Below are 26613 nucleotides of genomic sequence, written 5' to 3'. Positions count from 1 at the left end.
GTAGCCAAAATTTTAACAGTGGCTGCTTTGGGTAGTGCAGCTTTTTCAACCCCCCACAATAATCATTTTCATTGTGGTTATTCCTTTAATTGACATTATCAGGATCTGGAGGAAAATCAGTTTTTTACTTCATTACAGACAGCATTTAAGTGCTCATTCAGAAATCGACTGAGTTTGTAAATTATCAGATTTCTCACATTATACCAATCTCTCTTATTTTTCTATAACCGAGTAGATTAGAATTTGGAACAAGTCAGTTCAAGAGGGAGTTAATAACAATCACAGACTGAATTTACAATTTCGCTTTTTTTTTCCCTGCTGCCCTCGAAGCATACAGAGGTTTCCCAGGGGCAAGGACTGAACCTGTATCACAGATGCAACCCTGACAATCCTGACAATGCCAGATCCTTAACCTGCTGAACCTCCAGGGAATTCCCATAATTTCACTTTTTAAATAAGATGGATCCTCGAAGATATCAGGCCTAATATTAATCATCTTTTTAAGAAAAAATTATATAAAACTAGGATCTTGACCCAAAGGGAACTGTATAAGTGCTTTTCTACCTTGTGGTTTTTATCTGTGGGAGAAAGAACAGGGAGAAAGGCAAGGAAGGAGGGAAAGGCCAGAAGGAAAGAGGAAAAGAGAGACCATATACCGGTCCATAGATACTCACTAGTTTCAGTTTGAAAATCCCGGAAACCATCAAATATTGAACGTGCAGGTCGCCGTCTTTTAGGAGCTTTAGGAGGAAAAAACAGAAACGATACAAAAATTTAAACAATTAATTCTTTAACAATTCTAAAAACATCCTTATCTACAAGAATTTATTTTAAGACACTCAGATTTATAATGGTGCCCTCCTTCAAAATTAAAATATTTTTAGGAGTTCCCGTCGTGGCTCACTGGTTAATGAATCCAACTAGAAACCATGAGGGTGCAGGTTCGATCCCTGGCCTTGCTCAGTGGGTTAAGGATCTGGCATTGCCGTGAACTGTGGTATAGGTTGCAGACTTGGTTCAGATCCCATGTTGCTGTGGCTCTCATGTAGGCTGGCAGCCACAGCTCTGATTTGATCCCTAGCCTGGAAACCTCATATGCTGTGGGTGCGGCACTAAAAAGACTAAATAAATAAATAAATAAATATTTTAAAAATTTTCAAGTCATTCATATATAACTAACTCAACCATTTTTATCCCTACCATTTGCTGCAAATACTTAATTTGGGTTAGCCTAAGGAATCTGACTACCCTTTAGTATAATAACTGAGTAAATTCCTTTTTTTTTTTTAAGAGTAATTTTATTTATTTATTTTTTTGCTGTTTAGGGCAGCACCTATGGAATATGGAATTTCCCAGGCTAGGGTTTGATTTGGAGCTTTAGCTACCAGCCTACACCAAAGCCACAGCAAAATAGGATGCAGGCTGACTCTCAAACTACATCACAGTTCACAGCAATGCCGGATCCTTAACCCACTGATAGAGGACAGGAATCAACCCGCTTCCTCATGGATATTAGTCGGATTTATTTCTGCTGCACCACCTCAGGAACTCCACACATGAGTAAAATTCTAAACCATAAAACTTCAGAACAACTTCTTAGTAGGTGGATGCACATGCAGAATCATAAACATCAAAAAATATTTTTAATTTCTGAAGAAAAATGGGAGTTCCCTTTGCATTGCAGAAGAAACAAATCCAGCTAGGAACCATGAGGCTGAGGGTTCGATCCCCGGCCTAATTCAGTGGGTGATGTAGGTCACAGATGTGGCTTGGATCTGGTGCTGTTGTGGCTGTGGTATAGGCCAGCAGCTGTAGCTCCAATTCGACCCCTAGCCTAGGAACCTCCACATGCCTCAGGCAGAGCCCTAAAAAGCAAAAAAAAAAACAAAAAAAAGAGCAGTTCCTGTCATGGCTCAGTAGTGGACAAACCCAACTAATATCCAGGAGGACACGGGTTCAATTCCTGACCTTGCCCAGTAGGTTAAGGATCAGGTGTTACTGTGAGCTGTGGTGTAGGTTGCAGACGGGCTCAGATTCAGAGTTGCTGCAGTGTAGGCCAGCAGCTACAGCTCCAATTTGATCCCTAGCCTGGGAACCTCCATATGCCACAGGCGTAGTCCCAAAAAGACAAAAAAAAAAAAAGTAAAGAGAGCAAATGTCTTCTGATACCCCTTGTATAGTGTCTATTACCCAATCCTTATGTACTGTACAGATAAAATTTAGAAAACAATATTCAGAATGTTATCTTCTTATATTAAATTTTCTTAGACCTAAAAATTTATGTCAGTTATATATATTAAAGTAAATAAGGATATTTAATGATTCTTTTACTATGGGTAATAGTTATTAGGTTGGCTTATAGCAAGCCTGGTCAATATGTAACCAGATCAATGCTCCATGTTAATAAATGATGATTAGATAGTAAGATAAGATAAAAACTATATAAAAGTCCCCCATTCCATGCCAAATCATCTTTCCCAACTGCCTGTGTTTGCCATTCTTTCAATTTAAGTACTGAGTAAAAAGAAAAACAAACAAAAAAATGCAAAACCACATGCTAAAGATTCCCATATTTGTTCAAAGCATTATCTGTCTGCATATCACTTATACACATGTATTAGTATTTATATTAAAGAATAACAATACTATCTCTAGGAAAAGGAATTCAGTAAAAATGAGACTGCCAGATATTAGGTTTGCATCAAATTTCAAAATTTAAACTGAATTTTATATATAAATTATTTTACAGAAAAATTATATAAATAAACTATGTAATGATTTTAGGAGTTCCCGTCATGGCGCAGCAGAAATGAATCCGACTAGGAACCATGAGGCTGTAGGTTCGATCCCTGTCCTCACTCAGTGGGTTAAGGATCCAGTGTTGCCGTGAGCTGTGGTGTAGGTCGAAGACGCAGCTCTGATCTGGTGCTGCTGTGGCTGTGGTGTAGGCCGACAGCTGTAGCTCCAATTTGACCCCTAGCCTGGGAACCTCCATATGCTGCAGGTGCAAGCCTAAAAAGCAAAAATAAATAAATAATTAAATAAACTATATAATGATTTTAAATTTTATTATTTAAACGCATAAAATTTAAATATTGCACTATTTTCCCCCCTCCCTTTTTAAAGAAACAATAGATGTTATTCTTTTCAATCTTGAAATTACTTTTAATCAAGAGCTCCTATCTTGCAGACTGTTTCACTTAGAACGGATGGGTAATGGGATCCTGCTGTACAGCACAGGGAACTGTATTTAGTCTCTTGGGTAAAAACCTGATGGAAAATGAAAAAAAAAAAAAAAAAGGCATGTGTATGGGTGGCTGGGTCACTTTGCTACTTTGCTGTACATTGGAAATTGAAGGAACATTGTAAATCAACTATACTTTAATAAAAAATTTTTAAAAAGAGCTCCTATCTTAAATGTATATATTTCCATCAGAAATGATAGAACTTCTCAAATAATGCTTTCTTAAAACTCATTATCAGATACTATTTAGCCATAACAATTAAATAATGTTACCTTAGAATAAGACATAGAACAGATGCCTAAGAAAAGCACATTATTATAAGGGAAGTAGTACATAAAAGGTAGTTTTCTTCTACTTTTAAACTGCCAAAGGTAGGCTCGTCAATATTCTACATTAATTCACACACAAACACGCACATGCACATTCTCACTCTTTCTCTCCCTCCCCGCTGCCCCAATTTAGCCTTTCCTTCTCTATAAGACACTTGATCTCCTGGAGAGTCATGCTAGTTCCTCTTACTGATAGCTTTCCAGCCACCTTCTTTTATTTGCTGAGCTCATAACCTGCTCTCATTTGTTTCCCCCTAATTCATCCTAAATCTACCATGAACCTCACCTTAGGCCACAACACCTCTACTCCTGCCTGCCTCAATATGTGGTTTCCTGACTCTTCCAAACACCAGTCCTCTGTTCTCTCACACTACTGCCCACATAACAGTAGTTTTGGTCACTGAGGTCAAAGAGGCTAAGCTACAAAGAGTTAAAAGATTCAAAAATAGCTTTATAGTCAAAACAGAGGAAAGCAACACAGAAAAAAAATTAATGAGAAGAGTGGCACTTCCACATTCTCACAATCTGTTAAAAACTGGTATAAGAGAAGACAATAAATTTTAATTTTTTATAAGCTCTTTTTTAAGTGTGTGGTTTTTTTTTTTTTTTTTTTAGGTATGGCATATGTAAGTTCCCAGGCTAGGGGTCAAATTGGAGCTACAGCTGCCAGCTCCAGCCCCAACAGATCCAAGCCTCGTCTTCAATGTACAATACAGCTCACAGCGGCAACGCCAGATCCTTAACCCAATGAGCAAGGCCAGGGATAGAACCAGCATCCTCATGGATACTAGTCGGATTTGTTTCCACTGAGCCACAAGGGGAACTATGACAGCAAATTTTTAGATTTGCTTCTGCATTCAATCTAATGCTATTCCTTTAGTTGAAGTGTATAAAGAAAATTAAAATTCAACTTCACACATACAGTTCCGAAAGGGAAGAGTATTTTATTAATATTTTAAGATAACTGTGGAGTTCCTGGCATGGTTCTATGGGTTAAGGACTGGACTTTGTCTCTGTGAGGATGCAGGTTCGATCCCTGGCCTCGCTCTTGTGGATTAAGGGTCCAGCATTGCTATGACTGCTGCACAGGTTGTGGCTTCAGCTCCGATTTGGCCTCTAGCCTAGAACTTCCATATGTTGCAGGTGTGACCATAAAAAAAAAAAAAGAAGAAGAAGAAGAAAGGTAACTGTGAACATTATGCTCTGATACTACACCAAAACTCAATCAGGGGTAGCTTCTTAAAGGTTGGTTGCAGTGTAGAATCTGAAATCTTATCAATGAACTTTTCATACTTTGCTCCATCGAGCAAGATGAGACGGTATTAAGATGGCTGAATAGAAGGACTGGAGCTCAACTTCTCTCCTAAAAACAACAAAATTCACAACTAAAGACTGAGCACACTTCACCAAAATGGACTGGAAACCTTAAAAAAGATACCCTACTCCAGAAGAAAAAGAGGAGGCCACATCAAGAGGTAGGAGGGGCGATTTCGCGATATAAACAACCTCCTGGGTGGGAAGCTCCACAGACTGGAAACTAACTGGTTCACAGGGACTCACCTACAGGAGTGATAGTTCTGAGCCACACATCAAACTCTCACGTGTGGGGATCTGGCACAGGGAGAAAGAGCCCCAGAGCATCTGGCATTGAAGGTCAGTGGGGCTTGTGCACAAGAGCTCCACGGGACTGGGGGAAACAGAGACCCCATTCTTAAAAGGCGCACACAGACTTTCACGTGCACTGAGTCCCAGGGCAAAGCAAAGTCTCCAAGGGAATCTGGGTCAAACCTGACCGCAGCTCTTGGTGGACATCCTGGGAACACAGGGGTGAATGTGGCTTGTTGTGAGGGAAGGACATTGAAAGCAAAGCTCTTGGGAATATTCAGCAGCAGTGCCTTTCTCTGGAGGTGGCCATTTTGGGAAAATCTGGCCCCACCCATCAGTCAGTGCTGAGAAGCCCCAGGGCAAACAACAATCCAGGTGGGATCACAGCCCCACCCCTCAGTAAACAGGCTGCCTAAAGACCCCTCAGGCACACAGCTGCCTCTAATCTCATCCAGAGACTAAGCCCCACCCACCAGAGGGATTAGAATCGGCTCCTCCTACCAGGGGACAGGCATCAGCCCCTTCCATCAGGAAGCCTACAGCAAGCCCCCACACTGAATTCAGCCACAGAGGGGCAGACATCAGAAGTAAGAGAGGCTACAACTCCATTATCTGTAAGAAGGTCACCACACCAAAAACCTATAAAAATGAAAAGACAGAGAACTATAACTCAGATGAGGGAGAAAGAAAAAACCCCAGAAAAACAGCTAAGCCATGAGATGATTCTCAGCCTCCAGGAAAAAGACTTTAGACTGTTGATGCTGAAGAAGATGCAAGACATTGGAAATAAACTGGAGGCAAATATGGATAACTTAAAGGAAACACTGACCAAAGAGATACAAGATATAAAACTTAAACAAGAAGAGATGCAAAATACAATAACAAATAAAAAATTCACTAGAAGCAGCTAACAGAAGAATACAGGAGGTAGAAGAATGAATAAGTGAGGTGGAGGACAGATTAATGGAAATTACGGATGCAGAACAGAAAAGAGAAAAAAGATTGAAAACAAATGAAGAGAGTCTCAGAGAACTCTGGGACAATGTGAAACGCACCAACATGCGTATTATAGCTGTGCCAGAAGGAGAAGAGAGAGAGAGGGAGACAGAAAAAATATTCCAAGAGATAATAGCCGAAAACTTCCCTAACATGGGGAAGTAATCACTCACTCAAATCCAGGAAGCACAACGAGTACCATACAAAAAAAACCCAAGGAGGAACACCCCGAGACACATACTAATCAAACTGACCAAAATTAAAGACAAAGAGAAAATCTTGAAAGCAGCTAGGGAAAAGAAATACTTTGCTACATCAAAATCCATCAGTCTATGTGGTAGACAGGCTCTATGACAGCCCCCAATTATCCCCATCTCCCAATATTTATAAGCTGTGTATGAATATCTTGAGTGTGGGCAGGATCAATCAGAGGTGGCAAAGGTGATGGAATGTCACTTTCAACAATTAGGTTACAAAAAGATGGTGGCAGAGTACCTGTTGTGGCTCAGCAGTAACAAACCCCACTAGTATCCATGAGGATGTGGGTTCGGTTCCTGGCCTCACTCAGTGGGTAAGGATCCAGTGCTGCCATGAGCTATTGTGTAGGTTGCAGACTCAGCTCAGATCCCGAGTGGCTATAGTGTAGGCCGGCGGCTATAGCTTCAATTCAACCCCTAGCCTGGGAATCTCTATATGCCACAGGTAGGGCACTGAAAAGACAAAAAAAAAAAAAATGCTCCATAAAAAGGTAGCTAGTTTTTGGAGTTCCCGTCGTGGCTCAGTGGTTAACAAACCCGACTAGGAACCATGAGGTTACGGGTTTGATCACTGGCCTTGCTCAGGGGTTACAGATCCGGTGTTGCCGTGAGCTGTGGTGTTAGGTTCACAGACACGGCTCAGGTCCCGAGTTGCTGTGGCTGTGGTGTAGGCCGGCGGCTAAGCTCCCATTAGACCCCTAGCCTGGGAACCTCTATATGCTGCGGGTGCAGCCCTGGAAAAAGACCAAAAAAAAAAAGTAGCTAGTTCTCAATGAAGACAACTGTATAAGTGTTTTTCCTTAATCATAGTACTCGGTAATTGAGTATGCAGAAGTACTTTATGCACACATCCTATTTTATATTAAATAAAATAGTTTTAAAATGTGTACTTCAAGATTTAATGGAATTGATTTGTACTGCTTCAAGAACATTAGTAAGTAAAATTTGCTTTTTTTTTCTTTTTCAGCCATCCTCAAAGCATATGGAAGTTACTGGACCAGGGATCGAATTCAAGCTGCAGCTGTGACCTACACCACAGCTGTGGCAATGCTGGATCCTTAACGTGCTATGCCACAGCAGGAACTTCAAAAAAAATTTTTTTTAATAACTACAAGTGTTGAATCAGTGAAGAATTTAACAAGTAGTAGCAGTTTGGTGACACTTTACTGATTCAATTAAGATGCAGTCTGACCCATCATTGCTTCTGAAGCATCAGCCCAAATGTAATACAGTGAAAAAGGCAAATAACTTACTAGTCTTATGAAAAAAGTTTTAATCTTATAGACCCTCTGAAAGGGCATCAGGGACTCCTGGACCACACTTTGAGAATCACTTTTTTTTAATTCAATGAATTTTATTATACTTCATCACAACTTAATTTTAGAACATTTCCACTTTAAATCCACACTATCCTAAGAAAATAGTTCCTCCAAAACCTTTTCAAAGTAATAATAAGATCTGATAATGAAAGTTAGGACTGACTTCCTAACTGTATAAAGTCATTCTCACCCCTCTTCTTTGATGTACATCAAGTAAAAAGAGGAAAAGTAGGGTTTCAAACGGGAACTCTTCGCCTCTGCTAAATAGTAAAATAGCACAGAATCCATTTTCTGTAGTCTTCCCCACTCAAAGATCCTGCCCTATTCCTTGCAATAAAGAAAGGATAAAGCTTTCAGGGGCATTATTCCTCAGTTCCAAAATTTGTAACATATATATATATTTATATATATATATAAAATCATGAACAGTGCTTTATTACTACTTCTGGTGGTTTTTTTTTTTCTTTTCTTTTTTTGGCTGCACCCGAAGCATGCAGAAGTTCCTAGGCCAGGGATCCAACCTGCAATACAGCAGTGACCTGAGCCACTGCAGTGACAACACCAGATTGTTAACCCACTGTGCCAAAGCTCCTACCTCTGGTATATTAATAGCACAATGACCAACTAAATCAAACAATCTACAATGCACATACTATACTTCAATATTCAGACCTTATAGTTGTCTTCCTCCAATCTTATTCTTGAATCGAGACAGTAGAGTCTTTTATTCCTTTCTACAGTAACCCCAAAGCTGCCCAAGTGAAGATCAATCTTGAAACTCTCAACTAAGGTGCTTTTTCAAATCAAAATATATGGTTTATATAATTACTTTTTTCCTTTTCTTACAACTTATTTCTTCTCCTTTGTTTTAGTGTACTTAGAGAACATTATACAGGCCTATTTTTGTGCATTGTTGTTCTCAACATATACATTCTTATGTCTCTCTCTATCCAACCAAATCATAAAACAATATTCTGGTTTTTTAAAAATATACCTATTAATGCTTAAATTATCTGGCTCACGAAAGGCAAATAAGTGCTCATTAAAATAAAAATACATGGAGTTCCTGTCATGGCTCAGCGGAAACAAATCCGACTAGGAACCATGAAGTTGTGGGTTTGATCCCTGGCCTCGCTCAGTGGGTTAAGGATCTGGCGTTGCCATGAGCTGTGGTGTAGGCCGGCAGTAACAGCTCCAACTGGCCCCTAGCCTGGGAACCTCCATGTGCCACAGGTGTGGCCCTAAAGTAAAAATACAAAAAAAAAAAAAAAACCTACAAATTTTTCTCTTTAGGGCTGCACCTGAGGCATATGGAAGGTCCCAGGCTAGGAGTCAAATCAGAGCTACAGCTGCCAGTTCCAGCCACAGCAACACCAAATACGAACCACCATCTGTGATCTACACCACAGCTCATGGGAACGCCGGATCTCTGACCCACTGAGTGAGGCCAGAGATCAAACCCGCATCCTCATGGATACTAGTCAGATTTGTTTCCACTGTGCCACAAGTGGGAACTCCCAAATTTTCTTTAAATATGATTAAATGTTCCATTTTCTACCACCTTCTCTATGCATCTCAGATGGACACCACAATATTCTGCATGGATTAGGCATTACTGTCTCCTTTGGTCAATAGGAGAACAGCATTTCTAGAAAGAGTACAGCATATCAAAACAGTAAGGATCTGGCAGTCAATTTGGTATCTAGAAAACAAAAAATAATCATAGTTCACCTAATTATACATTTGTTTCCATTATAAGGTAGCAGTTCTTTTTTGCTTAATTTCTCCTTTTTGGCCTTCTTCAACAACTTTTTAATCTGGTTCACTCCTCAGAGATAGCCAACTGGGCAACCTTCCTGAGGGGAGTACAGAACTACAAGAAAAGAACTGATTCTACTTGAAGTTACAATCTGTGAGCAAGCAAACCTTCATATCTTTTTTGACAGAAAATCCTGGAGACTGAACAATAAAGTCAAATAAAGCTAAGGGAAAAAAGTGAACTTACCACCAAACAAAGGTTCTGGTTCCACCAATATTTCCTGCTTTTGAGGAATTGGAGCACGGACTTCCTCTCTATTTTAAAAAAAAAAAAAAAAATGTGGGAAAAATATCCAAATAAAAACTATTTGTGCTATTCTCACTGAAACTATTGGGAATGCATTCAACTTAAAACTAAAATGAACAACAGACTTTATGACTTTTAGGAATCAAATTAAATTATGATAATTACTTATTAGACGGTCTCCACACAAAGATCAACTGGAATAAAGTACATGGCATCAATGACACAATTTTTTTTTCTTTTTTAGTTTTTGACTGCCCCACAGCAAAAAACATATGGAGTTCCTGGGCCAGGGATTAGATCCAAGCTGCAGCTGCAACCTATGCTGCAGCTGAGGCAATGCTGGATCCTTTAACCTACTGTGCCAGGCCAGAGATCGAATCTGTATCCTGGCATTGCAAAGATGCTGCAGATCCCGCTGCCCCACAGCAGAAACTCCACAAATGCGTTTATAAAGAAAGAGAACAAATACAGAAATAAAAAAATATTTCCCCTTTCCTCTAAGTTCCCTGCCCTAAATTCTTTTGAAAAAAAGAAAACAGGGAGTTCCTGTCGTGGCTCAGTGGAAATGAATTTGACTAGCATCCATGAGGATGCAGGTTCTATCCCTGGCATGGCTCAGTGGGTTAAAGGATCCGGCATTGCCGTGAGGTGTGGTGTAGGTCGCAGACAGGGCTCAGGTCTCACGTTGCTGTGGCTGTGCCGTAGGCTGGGAGCTATAGCTCCGATTCAACCCCTAGCCTGGGAACCTCCATATGCCTTGGGTGTGGGCCAAAAAAAGACAAAAAAAAAAAGAAAGAAAAAAAAAGAAAAGAAAATAGGAAATTTCCAAAAACAAAAATTCAGGCAAAAAAGTTAATGAAAAATATAAGCTTAATAAAGCCATATTACATTACCACATCAAATAATAGATAATTAAATCACAGATATAGTAAAATAAGCTTAAGCAGTCAATTTTATGCTAATTATGAAGATGGCTAACATAGGTATTATACCTGGATTATTTACTAAAGAAACAATACATATAGAACACAAAAAATAATTACTCGTCTTTTCAAAGATAACCTCCAGAGGGTTTACTAATAATCCATCTCTTCTGGTGAAAAATACTAATTTAGATATGCTTTTTAAATGATATATATATTCCTTTATATATACATCAGTTTACTTTTCCTTTTTTTTTTAGGGCCACTCCCAGGCATATGGAAATTCTCAGGCTAGGGGTCAAATTGGAGCTGTAGCTGCCAGCCTACAGCACAGCCACTGCAATGAAGGATCCAAGCCAGATCTGCAACCTACCCTGCAGATGCTGCACAGCAATGCTGGATCCTTAACCTACTGAGCAGGGCCAGGGATGGAATCCGCATCCTCATGGATACTAGTTAGGGTTGTTACCGCCAAGTCACAATGGGAACTCCCAGTTTTCGATTTAACTCAAATAAGAAACTCTGCCAATTAATGCTTATGCCAAGTAATGGTAAGTTCCAAATTTAATACTTATAATAAATGTTCCTGCTTATAATAAATGTTAAGTTAGGCCTACGTTTTTCATTCAGGTGTTTCTAATAGTTATAACTGAGCTTAAGGCCCTGTTTGTGACATCTAAAAATTGGAACTCCAAAACATACTTTGCTTATTAATAAAGTATCAACACTCATTTATAAACAAAAATATCCTGTAATCAAAGAACCAGTTAGACAAAGAAATCTACAATAAGCCAAATGAGTGAAGGATAAAGGATAATTCAAAATTATGTTAAATACTTTCCTACTGATTTCAGTTGCTGCTCGCACACAGAATTTCAACACTCTGAAGAACAGACGATGTGTCTCTAAGAGGAAGTCCTTTTAAATCCTCTTTCACCAAAGAGAAATAGGACATTATCTTAAGAAAACTAAAAACTTAAAAGACATCTTTTACCTGAATAAATCTTTCCATTACCAGTATACTTCACTTTACAGTGTGTGTGTTATAGAATTATCTCAATTCAAGGCAATTTAATTATAAATTTAATCTGAAGAGATACATCAGGTGATGGCTTAAGTAGCAGACCCTATACAAAAAGACTTTTTTTTTTAAGGGCCACACCCATGGCATATATGGAAGTTCCCAGGCTAGGGGTTGAACTGGAGCCACAACTGCCCACCTATACCACAGCCACAGTAACACCAGATTCAAGCTACATCTGCGACCTATTACCACAGCTTGTGGCAACACTGGATCCTTAACCCACTGAGCAGGGCCAGGGATCAAACCCGCATCCTCATGAATATTAGTCGGGTTTGTTTCTGCTGAGCCACAAAGGGAACTCCAAAAACACTTGATTACTACGTATTTGAGGGTTAATCTATTTCAAGACTGTTAGCTACCTAACAAAATGGAAGTATACAACAGAAGGTGAACTGTGAGAGTGAAAATTATAGTTTAGGAAATAGCTGTCACTATCAAATGTTAATCAATTACTAATACAAATAATCTAAGCCAAATTAAAATGTAATTCATTAGGAAAAGACACTCATTAATGAAAAGTATTTTTAAGTACAATTAAGAAAACATATTTTTGAGTTCCCGCTGTGGTGCAGTGGTTTAAGGATCCGACTGCAACATCTCAGTTACTGCTGAGGCTCGGGTTCGATCCCCAGCTCAGTGTAGTGGGTTCAAGGATCAAGCATTGCTGCAGCTGCAGCTTGGATTCAATCCCCGGCCCATGAACTTCCATGTGCCCCAGCTGCAGCCAAAAAGAGAAAACATGTTTTAAATAGAATTGCTGTGTTCTCCCAAATCAGCTGTAAATACTTGTTATTCAAGTTTCTCTAAATTAAATGTTTTCACACTGGTTTCCACTAAAAATTGTAGTTATGGGCTATCATACTTGAAATACTCAGCCAACACTTACAGGAAAAAACTTTATATTAATAATAACCTCTCAAGTTCACACTTCACGGGGAAAACAGTATTACTCTAGAATCTGGAATTACATAAACAAAAAAGGCAATCAGGAGTTCCAGTCGTAGCTCTGTGGTTAATGAACCCAACTAGCATCCATGAGAATGCTGGTTCAATCCCTGGCCTTGTTCAGTGGGTTAAGGATCTAGCGTTGCCGTGAGCTGTGGTGTGGGTCACAGACGTGGCTCGGATCCCATCTTGCTGTGGCTCTGGCGTAGGCCAGCGACTACAGCTCCAACTGGACCCCTAGCCTGGGAACCTCTATATGCCTCGGATGTGGCCCTAAAAAGACAAAAAAAGGGGGAAAGAAAAAAAAAAAGGCAATCATGTCCTGAATGCTTATTTGGCTTTGTAAAAATGAATTTAGTAAAAATAAAATCCACAAGAGTCCTCTGGTGGCTCAGCAGGCTAAGGATTCATTGTTGTCACTGCTGGGACTCTGGTTACTGCTGTGGCATGGGTTGGATGACAGACCCAAGAACTTTTATATGCTTCAGGAGCAGCCATAAATAAATTAATTAAAAGCCATGTCTTTTGCCTATTCCTATTTAAGAGGATTCTTCTCACTTAGTATCTCACGTTGTAAACATTGAAGAGTTATAAAGGGCTATGAGTATTAGTCTCATTTAAGGATCTTTGAAATTCCGTTTTAAAAATCAGTGTTTTTTCCTTTGAGTAACATTCATTTCTCTCTCTCTCTTTTTTTTTTTAGAGCTACATCCACTGCATATGGAAGGTCCCAGGCTAGGGGCTGAATCAGAGCTACAGGTGCAAACCTACACCAAAGCCAGAGAAACACAGGATCCGAGCTGTGTCTTGACCTACACTACAGGTCACGGCAACACCAGATCCTTAACCCATTGAGCAGGGCCAGGGATGGAACCCGAGTTCTCATGGATACTAGTTGGGTTCATTTCTGCTGAGCCACAATGGGGAACTCTCATCTCTAATATTTCTGACTACTGGAATTGTGCCTAAAGGATATTCATTTCAAACCTGCGTTGGTGTCAAATAAAAGACAAGAAAGCACCAAATTATTTACCATTTGTTACTATTCGCTACATATTACAGTTCTATATGATGAAGGTGCTTCTAATGATTAGCTACATGTGGCTATTTAAGGTATAAGGGACTAGATTTTTTTTTTTTTTTTTTTTAGTCCTCTGTCTATTCAGGGCCACACCCGCAGCATGTGGAGGTTCTCAGGCTAGGGGGCAAATCAGAGCTGTAGCTGCTGGCCTACACCACAGCTCATGGCAACGCTGGATCCTCAGCCCACTGAGCAAGGCCAGGGATCAACCCTGTGTCCTCATGGATGCTAGTCAGGTTCGTTAACACTGAGCCACGATGGAAACTCCAGGATTAGAATTTTTTTCAAAAGTTTTTCGTGACAGCTCAAAACTTTCCTGGGATAATACAGGAAAATCTAAAATCTAGAAATCTAAGTTTTATTGGGCTTTACTTCTGTATTTGCTACTTAATTGCCGTAGAGCTTGGAAAAATGGCTATCTTTTGGCTTCCTCTATAAAATGTGGGTAATAATACCAGCCTATAGGATTCTTCTGAGAATTAAATAATAAGACTTGGACATTGCTCTAGAGAATTTAAAGCATATAAGCATAAAAATTTCTATATGACACTTTCAGATGCTTTTAATGTTCAATTTGTTCAACAATAGATAATTAACCTAACTGATAAAAATATAACCACTCAATTTTGGCAGAAGTAGCTCCTAATAATAAATAATAAATTCATACTCTGTGTGTGGTCTGACAGTGGAAACACTTGCTGAACTGGTACTGGGCTCTTCAGCGATTCCTCCACCATCCAAAAACATAGTGACTGCCATCTCCAGATTATTGTTGCAGGCTTCAAGCATATGTTTCCCTACACTTTCACTTGCACCTGAAATAGTATAAAAACAAGAAAAAGGTTTTTTTAAAAAAAATCCTTCTTACATTCAGTTCACATTAGAATATAGAATTCCCAAGCAAATTGGTAATACTTTTCCCACTTTAGAATGAATGATTTAAAAAAAAAAAAAAAAACCCTGTTTGTTTACTTCTACACTATTGGCTGCTTACTGTGAAATATAGAGCTAGAAAGCGGCAGCATTAAAATAGTAGTCTTCCTTCATAATAAAACAAAAAATAAAAGTATTTATTTGCCACTTCTTTAAATGGACAAAGTATGTATTTGTTAATAAACTGAAAAAGAAAAACTACGTTCTAGAAAGTCAGAAATACATCAAGAGAATGAATGCATTTCAATTAGCAATTTCGGTTTCTATTAAGGAAGCATTTTAACAACAACAGGAGAAAAGGGAGATGGGACACTTGTCAAAGATATAAATAAGTCAAAATCTGGTAAGAAACATGATTCTTCATCATTTAAAACTGGCTCTATCACACACTTAACTCATTTGTACAGTAAAGCCAGCATAAACTATTCGATGTAACATAAACTGGTAAAGCTCTTTAAGAAAATAATTTTATAACATGTATCAAGAAATAAAAATATTCTAGGAAAAAAAAAACCTAAGTCAGCAGAAGGAAGGAAACCAAAAGATCAGAGAGGAAATCAATAAAATAGAGACTAAAAAAACAATAGAACTCCAGTCATGGTGCAATGGAATTGGAGGTATCTTGGAAGGGCTGGGTCGCAGGCTTGATCCCTGGCCCAACACAGTGGGCTTGGGTTGCAACTGCAGCTGGGATCTGAGCCCTGGCCCAGGAGCTCCATATGCCTTGGAGAAGCCAAAAATGGAAAAAAAAAAAAAAAACAATAAAACCAAGAGCTGGGTCTTGAAAGAGTAAACAAAAACTGACAAACCTCTGGCCAGATTCACCAAGAAGAGAGAACCCAAATAAACAAAATAAGAAATGAAAAAGGAGGAACATCAACGAATACTGCAGAAATACACAAAAAAAAAAAAAACTGTTAATACTATGAACAGTAATATGCCAATAAATTTGACAACCTAGAAGAAACAGACAACTTTCTAGAGACATACCGCCCACCAAAACTGAATCAGGAAGAAACAGATCGGAGTTCCCACTGTGGCACAGCAGAAAACAAATCCCAACTAGTATCCATGAGGATGTGGGTTTGATCTCTGGCCTCGATCAGTGGGTAAGGGATCCAGCATTGCTGTAAGTAAGCTGTGGTGTAGGTCACAGATGCAGCCTGGATTCCACATTGCTGTGGCTGTTGTGTAGGCCAGCAATTGTAGCTCCAATTCGGACCCCTAGCCTAGGAACTTCCATATGCCTCAGGTGTGGCCCTAAAAAGCAAGCAAAAAAAAAAAAAGAAGAAGAAAAAATAGCTCATTTGAACAGACTGATCACTAGAAATAAAAATGATTATTATGTAATAAAAAACACTCCCGGAGTTCCCGTCGTGGCGCAGTGGTTAACAAATCCCACTAGGAACCATGAGGTTGCGGGTTCGGTCCCTGCCCTTGCTCAGTGGGTTAACGATCCCGAGTTGCCGTGAGCTGTGGTGTAGGTCGCAGACGCAGCTCGGATCCCGCGCTGCTGTGGCTCTGGCATAGGCCGGTGGCTACAGCTCCGATTCAACCCCTAGCCTGGGAACCTCCATATGCCGCGGGAGCGGCCCAAGAAATAGCAACAACAACAACAAAAAAAAGACAAAAGACAAAAAAAAAAAACAAAAACACTCCCTACAAAGAAATAAAAATTTTTTTACTTTCTGACCCAGTAATTTCGGCTTTTAGTCTAAATAAACCTACATAAAAAGTCTAAGTAAATCTGTATAAAATACATGCATAAACATGTCTAGTATAGCTTGTTAATACTGAAAACCTGTAGACAATATAAGTGTCTAACAGAAGTAAATTGTAGCATCTATTTGGTGGGACATTTTGTGGGCATTAAAAAGCATCTCAGGGAGTTCCCGTCCTGACTCAGTGGTAATGAATCTGACTAGTATTCACGAGGACTTGGGTTTGATCCCTGGCCTTGTTCAGTGGGTTAAGAATCTGGTGTTGCCTTGAGCTGTGGTATAGGTCACAGACGTGCTCAGATCCCATACTGCTGTGGCTGTGGTGTAGGCCGGCAGCTGTAGCTCTGATTCAACCCCAACCTGGGAACTTCCATATGCAGCCCTAAAAAGGCAAAAAAAAAAAAAAGGCATCTCAGGTCAGAATTCCCACTGAGACTCAGCAGGTTAAGAACCCAACATTGTCTCTCTGAGGATGTTGGTTCCACCCCTGGCCTCGCTCGGAGGGTTAAGAATCTGGCATGCTGCAATCTGTGGTGTAAACCACAGCTGCATCTCCTATTCGACCCCTGGCCTGGGAACTTCCATATGACTCAGGTGTGGCTGTAAAAAGAAAGAAAAAGCATCTCAGGTCCTAGGAACTACCTGTAATAAACTATAACAGAAAAGGAAAAAAAAATCTCAGGTTTTCCGTTCCGGATGACCTTCCTTCTACCACAATTGTGTCCCAGAGTCTCCAACCAGTGAGATCCAGTGGCGGGGCGGGTTGAGTTAGAGGGATTTTTGTTGCTGTTGTTTTGGTCTAACAATGCCTTTATTTTGCTACCACTCCTGAAAGACAGTTTCACTGGATATTCTATTTTAAGGCTAACAGCTACTTTCAGTATATTGATGACAGCATTCCAGTGTCTTCTGTTGTTACTTCTGGGAAAAAGTTGCCAGACTAAAGAAAAACATTTTTATTGCAATCTGTTGTTTCTCTCAGTTGCTTTTAAGATCTTCTCTGTCTTTGGTCTTCTGCAGTTTCACTCTAATTTGCTGGGGCTGATTTTATTTATCCTCCTTGGGATTCATAAGATTTCGACCTGATGACTTATCTTTTATCAATTCTGAGAGATTTTTCTGAATTTTTATCACTTTGCAAACATTTCTATTTAACAATTACCTTACTCCTCAGTTCACACTATGTCCTTCTAGAACTCCAATTAGATGTATGTTAGGACTTTTCATGCTATGCTGTGCCAATTTGTTTTTCACCTGTTCACTGAGGTTTTTTTGTTTTGTGGGGATTTTTTGCTTTTTAGGGCCACGGGCTAGGGGTCAAATCAGAGCTGAAGCTGCTGGCCTACGTCACAGCCATAGCAATGCCAGGTCCAAGTCGCATGTGCGACCTACACCACTGCTCATGACAATGACAGATCCCTAACCCACTGAGCGAGGCCAGAGATTGAACCCTTGTCCTCAGAGATACTAGTGGGGTTTGTGACCACTTGAGCCACAATGAGAAATCCTGTTCACTGAGCTTTTAACTTGTTAATTTTTTACAACTAGAAGTTCTGGGTTATTTTTTTTCTCCCAATCTGCTTGGTCATGTTTCAGATATCCTTACTTTATACTCATATTTCAATCCTTTCATTTCTTCAAATACATTAAACTAACCGAAATTACTAAGATAAAATATAGGAGTTCCTGTCGTGGTACAGCAGAAACAAATCTGACTGGAACCATGAGGTTCGATCCCTGGCCTTGCTCGGTGGGTTAAGGATGCAGAGTTGCCGTGAGCTGTGGTGTAGGTTGCAGACGCAGCTCGGATCCCTCATTGCTGTGGCTCTAGTGTAGGCCGGCGGCTACGGTTCTGATTGGACCCCAGCCTGGGAACCTCCATATGCCATGGGTATGGCCCTAAAAAGACAAAAAAAATTTTTTTAACAAATAAATAAATAAATAAAATATAAACTTCCTACCATCTCTAGAGGTAACTGCCTCTTGTTTCCGCTGGCTTTTACAGTGCCATGGTTTTAGTGCATTCTGTGGTGGTTTTTTTTTTTTTGACAATGATCTCAAGTGCACTGGAATTTTAATCTGCAGATTTTTGAAGCCTGGATTGAAGGTATATTCCTTCTAATAGGAGATGATTTGGTAGATTTTGCAACTTATCCAAGGAGACTACCAAACGGGGGCTACTTAAAATACACTATTGACCGAATGGCCATCATAACAAGTCAACAAATAACAAACACTGGAGAGGGTGTGGAGAAAAAGGTACCCTCCTTCACTGTTGGTGAAAATGTAAATTGGTACAACTACTATAGAAAACAGTATGGAGGCATCACAGAAAACTAAATATAGAACTACCATATAACCCAGAAATCCCACTCCTGACAAAACTTTCATTAAAAAAGATACATGCACCCTTATGTTCACTGCAGCACTATTCACAATATCCTGACAAAACTTTCATTATAAAATATACACATGCACCCTTATGTTCATTGCAGCACTATTCACAATAGCCAAGACATGGAAACAACTTAAATGTCCATCAACAGATGAATGGATTAAGAAGATGTGGTATTGGAGTTCCCATCGTGACTCAGTGGTTAACGAATCCAACTAGGAACCATGAGGTTGCGGGTTCCGTCCCTGGCCTTGCTCAGTGGGTTAACGATCCGGCGTCGCCATGAGCTGTGGTGTAAGTCACAGACGTGGCTTGGATCCCGAGTTGCTGTGGCTGTGGTGTAGGCCGGCGGCTACGGCTCTGATTGGACCCCTAGCCTGGGAACCTTCATATGCCGCGGAAGTGGCCCTGGAAATGGCAAAAAGACAAAAAAAAAAAAAAGATGTGGTATATATACACAATGAACTACTACTCAGCCATAAAAAAGAACAAGTTAATGCCATTTGCAGCAACATGGATAGAATTAGAGACAAACACACTAACTGAAGTCAGTCAGAAAGAGAAAGACAAATATCATACGATATCACTTATACCCATAATCTAATATATGGTGCAAATGCACCTATCTACAGAAAAGAAACAAAGTCATGGACTTGGAGAATAGACTTGTGGTTGCCCAGGGGGAGGGGAGGGAGGGAGATGGACTGGGAGTCTGGGGCTAGTAGATGCAAACTACTGCATTTGGAGTGGATAAGCAATGAGACCCTGCTGGATAGCACAGGGAATTGTATCTAGTCACTTGTGATGGAACACGATGGAGAATAATGTGAGAAAATGTGTGTGTGTGTATATATGTATATGTATATATATATATACATATACATATATGAGAATGACTGGGTGACTGCTGTACAGCAGAAATTGACAGAACCTTATAAATCAACTATAATAGAAAAAAGAAAAATATTTTTAAAAATAAAAATAAAATACACTATTGACTTGAAGTTTTACAAGACCACAGGGGAAGAAATCTGACTCTCCAAGAACCCTTGCTATAAATTCTGTGAAGATAACTCCTGCCAGAGTTCTCATTGTGTCTCCACAGTTACAAACCTGACTAGCACCCATGAGGATTCAGGTTCAATCCCTGGCCTCGCTCAGTGAGTCAGGGATCCTGCATCACCAGGAGCTGCAGTATACTCAAAGACACAGCTGCGATCCCCTGTTTCTGTGGCTGTGGCAAAGGCTGGCAGCTACAGTTCAGATTTGACCCCTATCCTAGAAACTTCCATATGCTGCCAGTGCAGTCCTAAAGAAACAAAAAAATTCTTTAATAGCTCTGTAATACCTACAGTACAAATTCCAAAGCCCTTATAACCTATAGATAAGTTCAGGCCTCAACTTCTCTCTCTGGCTTTGCCACTCCTCTTCCCCATCCTACAAAATTCATACCAAATTACATGCTTGAAATATCCTTATTCTCCTTATCTCCCTTCATCTAGTTCATGTATGCTCAAGAAAAATCCTAGGTATTATTAGTTCGTCAATTATTTCTTTTTTTTTTTTTTTTTGTCTTTTTAGGGCTGAACCCGCAGCATATGAAGGTTCCCAGACTAGGGGTGAAATCGGAGCCGGCCTAGCCACAGCCACAGCAACTGGGGATCTGAGTGGCATCTGTGACCTACACCACAGCTCTACGGCAATGCCGGATACTCAACCCATTGAGCAGGGCCAAGGATCCAAATCACGTCCTCATGGATACTAATTGGGTTCATAACCACTGAGCCACAATGGAAACTCCTATTGTACTTCTTCTTCTTTTTTTTTTCTTTTGTCTTTTGTTGTTGTTGTTGTTGCTATTTCTTGGGCCGCTCCCGCGGCATATGGAGGTTCCCAGGCTAGGGGTCTAATCGGAGCTGTAGCCACCGGCCTACGCCAGAGCCACAGCAACGCAGGATCTGAGCCGTGTCTGCAACCTACACCACAGCTCATGGCAACGCCGGATCGTTAACCCACTGAACAAGGGCAGGGACCAAACCCGAAACCTCATGGTTCCTAGTCGGATTCGTTAACCACTGCGCCCTATTGTACTTCTTAAATGTTAGTTTAAAAGTTCTGTGTCAGAGTTCCCACTGTGGCACAGTGGATTAAGAATCCAACTGCAGCAGCTCACATCACTGAGGAGGCACAGGTCCAATCCCTGGCCCAGCACAATGGGGTAACAGATCCAGTACTGCTGTAGCTACAGCATAGGTTGCAGTTCTGTGGCCCAGATCCAGCCCAGGAACTTCCATATGCCACAGGGCAGCGGAAAAAAAAAAAAAAAAAATCCTCTGCCCAGTCCTATATCCATAAGGAAGAGAAAATATTCTTCACATTTCCTTCTGGTCTCAGAGGGGTATAATATATAGTCATTAAGAGCCTGGATACTATCAGATAAATCTAAGTCTGAATTCTAATTCTGTCATTTACTATTTGTGACTTAGAGCTAGTTACTAATTTCCCCCGCCCTCAGCTTCCTCAGTTATAAAATGGGGGTATTACCAACTTCATGAAGTGCTTATGTGGATTAATAAAATTCACATTAAAGAATTGGGCACAGGGAGTTCCCTTCATGGTTCTGTGGTTAACGAACCCGACCAGGATCCATGAGGATGCAGGTTTGATCCCTGGCCTTGTTCTGTGCATGGGTTAAGGATCCGGCGCTGCTGTGAGCTATGGTGTAGGCTGCAGACGTGGCTCGGATCCTGCATTGCTGTGGTTGTGGTATAGGCTAGCAGCTGCTGCTCCGATTCAACCCCTAGCCTGGGAACCCCCATATGCAGCGATTGCGGACCTAAAGCAAAAAAAAAAAAAAAAAAAAAAGAACTGGGCATAGCTCCTTATTGGCAAATAGTTGGCTGTTAATAAAAATAAATCATCCCATCATATGATATCACCTATATGTGGAATCTTAAAAAAAAAAGGCAGGGGGTGGGGGGGGGGGAGTTCCTGTCGTGGTGCAGCGGAAATGAATCCGACTCAGAACCATGAGGTTGTGGGTTCAATCCCTAACCTCACTGAGCGGGTTAGGGATCAGGCGTTGCTGAGAGCTGTGGTATAGGTCACAGACTTGGCTCAGATCTGATGTTGCTGTGGCTATGGTGTAGGCCGGCAGCTGTAGCTCCAACTGGACCCCTAGCCTGGGAACCTCCAAATGCCTCTAGTGTGGCCCTAAAAAAAAAAAAACCAAACAGAAAAAGGATACAAATGAACTTATCTGCAGAACAGAAACAGACTTACAGACTTTGAAAAACTTCTGATTACCAAAGGGGACAGGTAAAGGGGTTGGAGGGATGGACTGGGGCTTTGGGACTGGCATATACACACTGAGGTACATGGAATGACTAGTCAGTGGGGACCTGCTGTATAGTGCACAGAACTCTACACAGTATTCTGTGATAATCTATGTAGGAGGAGTTCCCATCGTGGCGCAGTGGTTAATGAATCCGACTAGGAACCATGAGGTTGCAGGTTCGATCCCTGCCCTAGCTCAGTGGGTTAAGGATCCGGCGTTGCCATGAGCTGGGATGTAGGTCGAAGACACGGCTCGGATCCCGCGTTGCTGTGGCTCTGGCGTAGGCTGGTGGCTACAGCTCCGATTCAACCCCTAGCCTGGGAACCTCCACATGCCGCGGGAGCGGCCCTAGAAAAGGCAAAAAGACCAAAAAAAAAAAAAAGGAAAATCTAGGTGGGAAAAGAATCCAAGAGAGAAAGGTTGTGTGTATACGCATGACTGGGTCACTTTGTCCACTTTGTCGGCTTTTTTTCTAGAGCCACACTTGCAGCATACCAAGTTCCCAGGTTAGGGGTCGAATCGGTGAGCTGTATCTGTGACTTACAGTGACAGCAACACCAGATCCTTAACCGGCTGAACAAGGCCAGGGATCGAACCCATGGTTCGCAAAGATATTAGTTGAGTTTGTTACCACTGAGCCACACTGAGTTCCAATGGGAACTCTCCTGGGTCACTTTGTTGTACAGCAGAAATTATCACAACCTTGTAAATTAACTATACTTTGATAAAGCTTAAAAAAGACTGTCCCAAGTTATAAGGTAGTTAAGTGATACACCAATGAAATAAAATGAAAAATACTGGACGTATTAAGTGTGAATATTTATTTATTTATTTATTTATTTTTGTCTTTTGGGGGCCACACCCACGCATGTGGAGGTTCCCAGCCCAGGGGTCAAATCAGAGCTATAGCCGCTGGCCTACACCACAGCCACAGCAATGCCAGATCGGAGCCACATCTGCGACCTACACCAAAGCACATAGCAACACCGGATCCTTAACCCATTGAGCGAGCCCATGGATTGAACCCGCAACCTCATGGTTCCTAGTCGGATTTGTTTCCACTGCACCACAACAGGAATTCCTGAAGTGTGAATATTTATATACAGCTATGAAGAACCACATTACGTCAGAGTACACAGGCAGAGTAAGACATCTTGCTGTTTTCCTTCCCTCACTAATCTGATGCTATGAACATATGTTTCATTCATGTTAAAAATTTATTTCCCTTTTTTTTTTTTTGGTCTTTTTCGGGCCGCACGCAAGGCATGTGGAGGTTCCCAGGCTAGGGGTCAAATCGGAGCTGCAGCTACCAGCCTACACCACTGCCATAGCAACTCGGGATCTGAGCCAAGTCTGCGACCTACACCACAGCTCTGAGCAATGCTGGATTCCCAACCCACTGAGAGAGGTCAGGGATCGAACCCAAGTCCTCATGGATACTAGTTGGGTTTGCTAACGCTAAGCCACGACAGGAACTCCAACATTCATTGTTTTAAAGTGGTATAAAAACGCAAAAAATATTACTCTTAAAAAAAAAAAAAAACTGAAATGTTACAGATAAAGAGTAAAACATACACAAAAGGGACCTGCTCCAAAGAAATGTGTAACTACTAGACAGCATTCCAGTGTGACTGAGGAAAGGCATCAAGAGCTGATATAGAGAGAAAGGAAAACAAAAGTATAGTTAAGTACTCCAAAATTTCATAGGCCCACAGGTCTACTGGACGATAGGTTAAAATATAATTTACTAAAAGGGACTATATGAAGAATTACTTTTAAGACACAAAAATAAAACTATAATAGAGGAAATAACAACTGTGATATTTGAGGCAGGGGGCAGATGGTGTCAACACTCAAGGCTCAGAATTGCCATTCTATCTATAATCCTCACTTAATCATTTCAGTGCTGGAAGGCTAAGCCATAGGCAGCATATCCTGGGGATGGCCCTATCATGTAACTGTTTACAATTTGACAGGATAACTTCCATTATTGGAGCTTGTCAGGATAGTGACCTAAGAGCTTTACAAAGAAAGGTGTTTTTGAAATCCTATGAAGATTTTTTTTTAAAGAGGCACATGCTAAAATCCTGGTAAGACTGAGGAAGGTAGTACTAGAGAGGGACCCAAGAAACAAACTACACCATTCCCTTTCTAAAATAAAGCCAAATAATCTGAGCCATCTGTGCTTATATAAATTAGACATTCTTAGTTTATCACTTGTATCACTTAGTGTATCACTTTAGAAACAGAGATAACTGACGGATAATTGAAGGTTCCAGTGTTTCTTCATGTTGGGAGGTAGGAGAGGCATTTAGTAATGTGAGAGGCTATTTTTAGTGTTTCATGACTGGGGGACGTGGGACACCACTGGTATTCAGTGGAGAGAAGCCAGGAGTGTTTTAGTAGGGTTGGAAAATATCCCCCCTTCCCTAAAGAATGCTTGCACCTTTATTTCAGACTTTTGGCCTCCAGAACTGTGAGATGATAAATGTGTGTTAAGCAATGCAGTTTGTGGTAATTTGTTACACAGGAAACTAATACAAGTGCTAAATCTTCTTCAATGAATGAAACAGTCCCACACAACCAAAAACTGTCCTAGTCAAAATGCCAACAACACTTCCACTTAGCTAAAGAGGAACAGAAGGTTAACTGAGAGGGCAGAGGATAAGCAAAAAGGGCTAAATGATATAGAGGAAAGCAACAGTGATAAACAAATTTAATCAAGTTATAAATTTTACCTATTTATTCTGAGGTAATAATTTTGATGGGTCAGCTGTCAAAAAAAACTCAACATCTTATATTCAAAATGTGAACATGTCTTTTTTATTTTTTATTCATTTTGAAATTTAAAATTTTTAATGTAGTTCATTCACAAAAAAAACATCTTCTTTAAAAGGGAAAGAGAGGCGCTCTCACTGTGGCATAATAGGATCAGCAATGTCTTGAGAGCGCTGAGAGGAGGGTTTGATTCCCAGCCCAGCAGAGTGGTTAAGAAACCAGTATTGCTGCAGCTGTGGCTTAGGTCTTGACTGCAGCTCCAATCTAATCCCTGGCCCAGGAGCTCCATGTACCACAAGGGGCAGCCAAAAATGAAAAAAAGGGAGGCAGGGAGAAACCTAATAAAAAAAAGCTTGCAGATTTAAACTATCTGTAAACCTGTTCATGGGCTTATTACAGGTAGCAGCAGGATAGCTTAATCTAACCCAGTGTCTTATTTTATTACAGCTGCTGTTAACAAAAATACCATAGACTGGGTGGCTTAAACAACCGACATTTATTTCTCACAGTTCTGGAGACTGTGAAGCTACAAGACCAAAGCTCCAGCAGATTTGGTGTTCGGTGCAGACCGCTTCCTCGCTGGCTGACAGCTGTCTTCTGGCTGTATACTCACATGATAGAAGGAGCCAGATAGCTCCCTGGGGTCTCTTTTTTAAGGACAATAATCCCATTCATAAGGACTCAACCCTCATGACCAACCACTCCCCAAAGACCCCCACCTCTTAATACCATCACACTGGGGGTCAGGATTTCATAATATGAATATTGGGAAGGACACAAAAATTCAGTCCGTAACACCTAGTAATCCATATCTATGGCAGGAGTTCCACTTTAATGTTTCTCACCACATGCACTCTTTTTATTTATCCATTACCTTTTCATCCTTCCATCTGCTTTAGGCTTGCTAATGGCACCAAAGGGCATTAACTAGCTTGTGGCACACATTTTATCAGTGGCCATCTCCTTCCTGCTGCCTCTTAGTTTATACACTCTCTCCATTAATTACTTGATATAGGAAATTGCCCAAAACTTGTCATGTAGTCTATGTCTCCATCACAGTTGGAAGAAAGAATCAAGAGACATTCCAAACTTTAGTGGTCTCTTATACCGATTCTCTACACTACTTCTGATGCCAAAAGAATATACCATCAAGGAACCTAAGTATGGAAATCACAGTTTGTTTGTTTTTTTTTTTTAAAGAAAGAAAATTTTAAAAATTCCTCCCAGGGATAGAGCATAGAAATGACAGGGATACAAAGCAGCTACTTTTTGGTTCTACATTTTTCCTACGAGTGATAAGAAAAAAAGCCAGACTATACACCAAGGAAATGGGAGTCATGATAGTTGCAAAAAATAAGATGAAAGTTGATCCTCCTCATCAGTCTCCCATCCTGGAGTTTTTAAGTACTCAAGAATAGAAAATTTTTTTTTTTAATTTGGAGTTCTCTCATGGCACATCAGGTTACAGGATCCAGCACTGTCACTGCTATGGCTTGGGTTCAATCCTGGCCCAGAAACTTCCACATGCCATGACCAAAAAAAAAAAAAAAAAATTCATATACATAAGGTTTCTGAACAGTCAAAAACATTTGTAAATTTT

The 26613-nt window shown here is 40.4% G+C and overlaps 1 protein-coding gene across 2 annotated transcripts in view; it reads right to left on the bottom strand.

Annotated features, from left to right (window-relative positions):
* Nucleotides 1-26613, bottom strand: part of UBXN7 (UBX domain protein 7) — a 58149-nt gene that overhangs the window by 20566 nt on the left and 10970 nt on the right. Inside the window, exons 2-4 of one of the 2 annotated variants that reach the window (XM_047789712.1) lie at nucleotides 14517-14664; nucleotides 9757-9824; nucleotides 675-740 (exon numbers count right to left, since the gene is read on the bottom strand). In XM_047789712.1, coding sequence (XP_047645668.1) covers nucleotides 675-740; nucleotides 9757-9824; nucleotides 14517-14664 — 282 coding nt within the window. The remainder of the gene's footprint in view (nucleotides 1-674; nucleotides 741-9756; nucleotides 9825-14516; nucleotides 14665-26613) is intronic. The other variant, XM_047789723.1, reaches the window with a different exon arrangement.

This window comes from Phacochoerus africanus, chromosome 1 (genome assembly GCF_016906955.1).
Source record: "Phacochoerus africanus isolate WHEZ1 chromosome 1, ROS_Pafr_v1, whole genome shotgun sequence".
Classification (NCBI taxonomy): Eukaryota; Metazoa; Chordata; class Mammalia; order Artiodactyla; family Suidae; genus Phacochoerus; species Phacochoerus africanus.
This window is presented reverse-complemented; position numbering and strand designations above follow the sequence as displayed.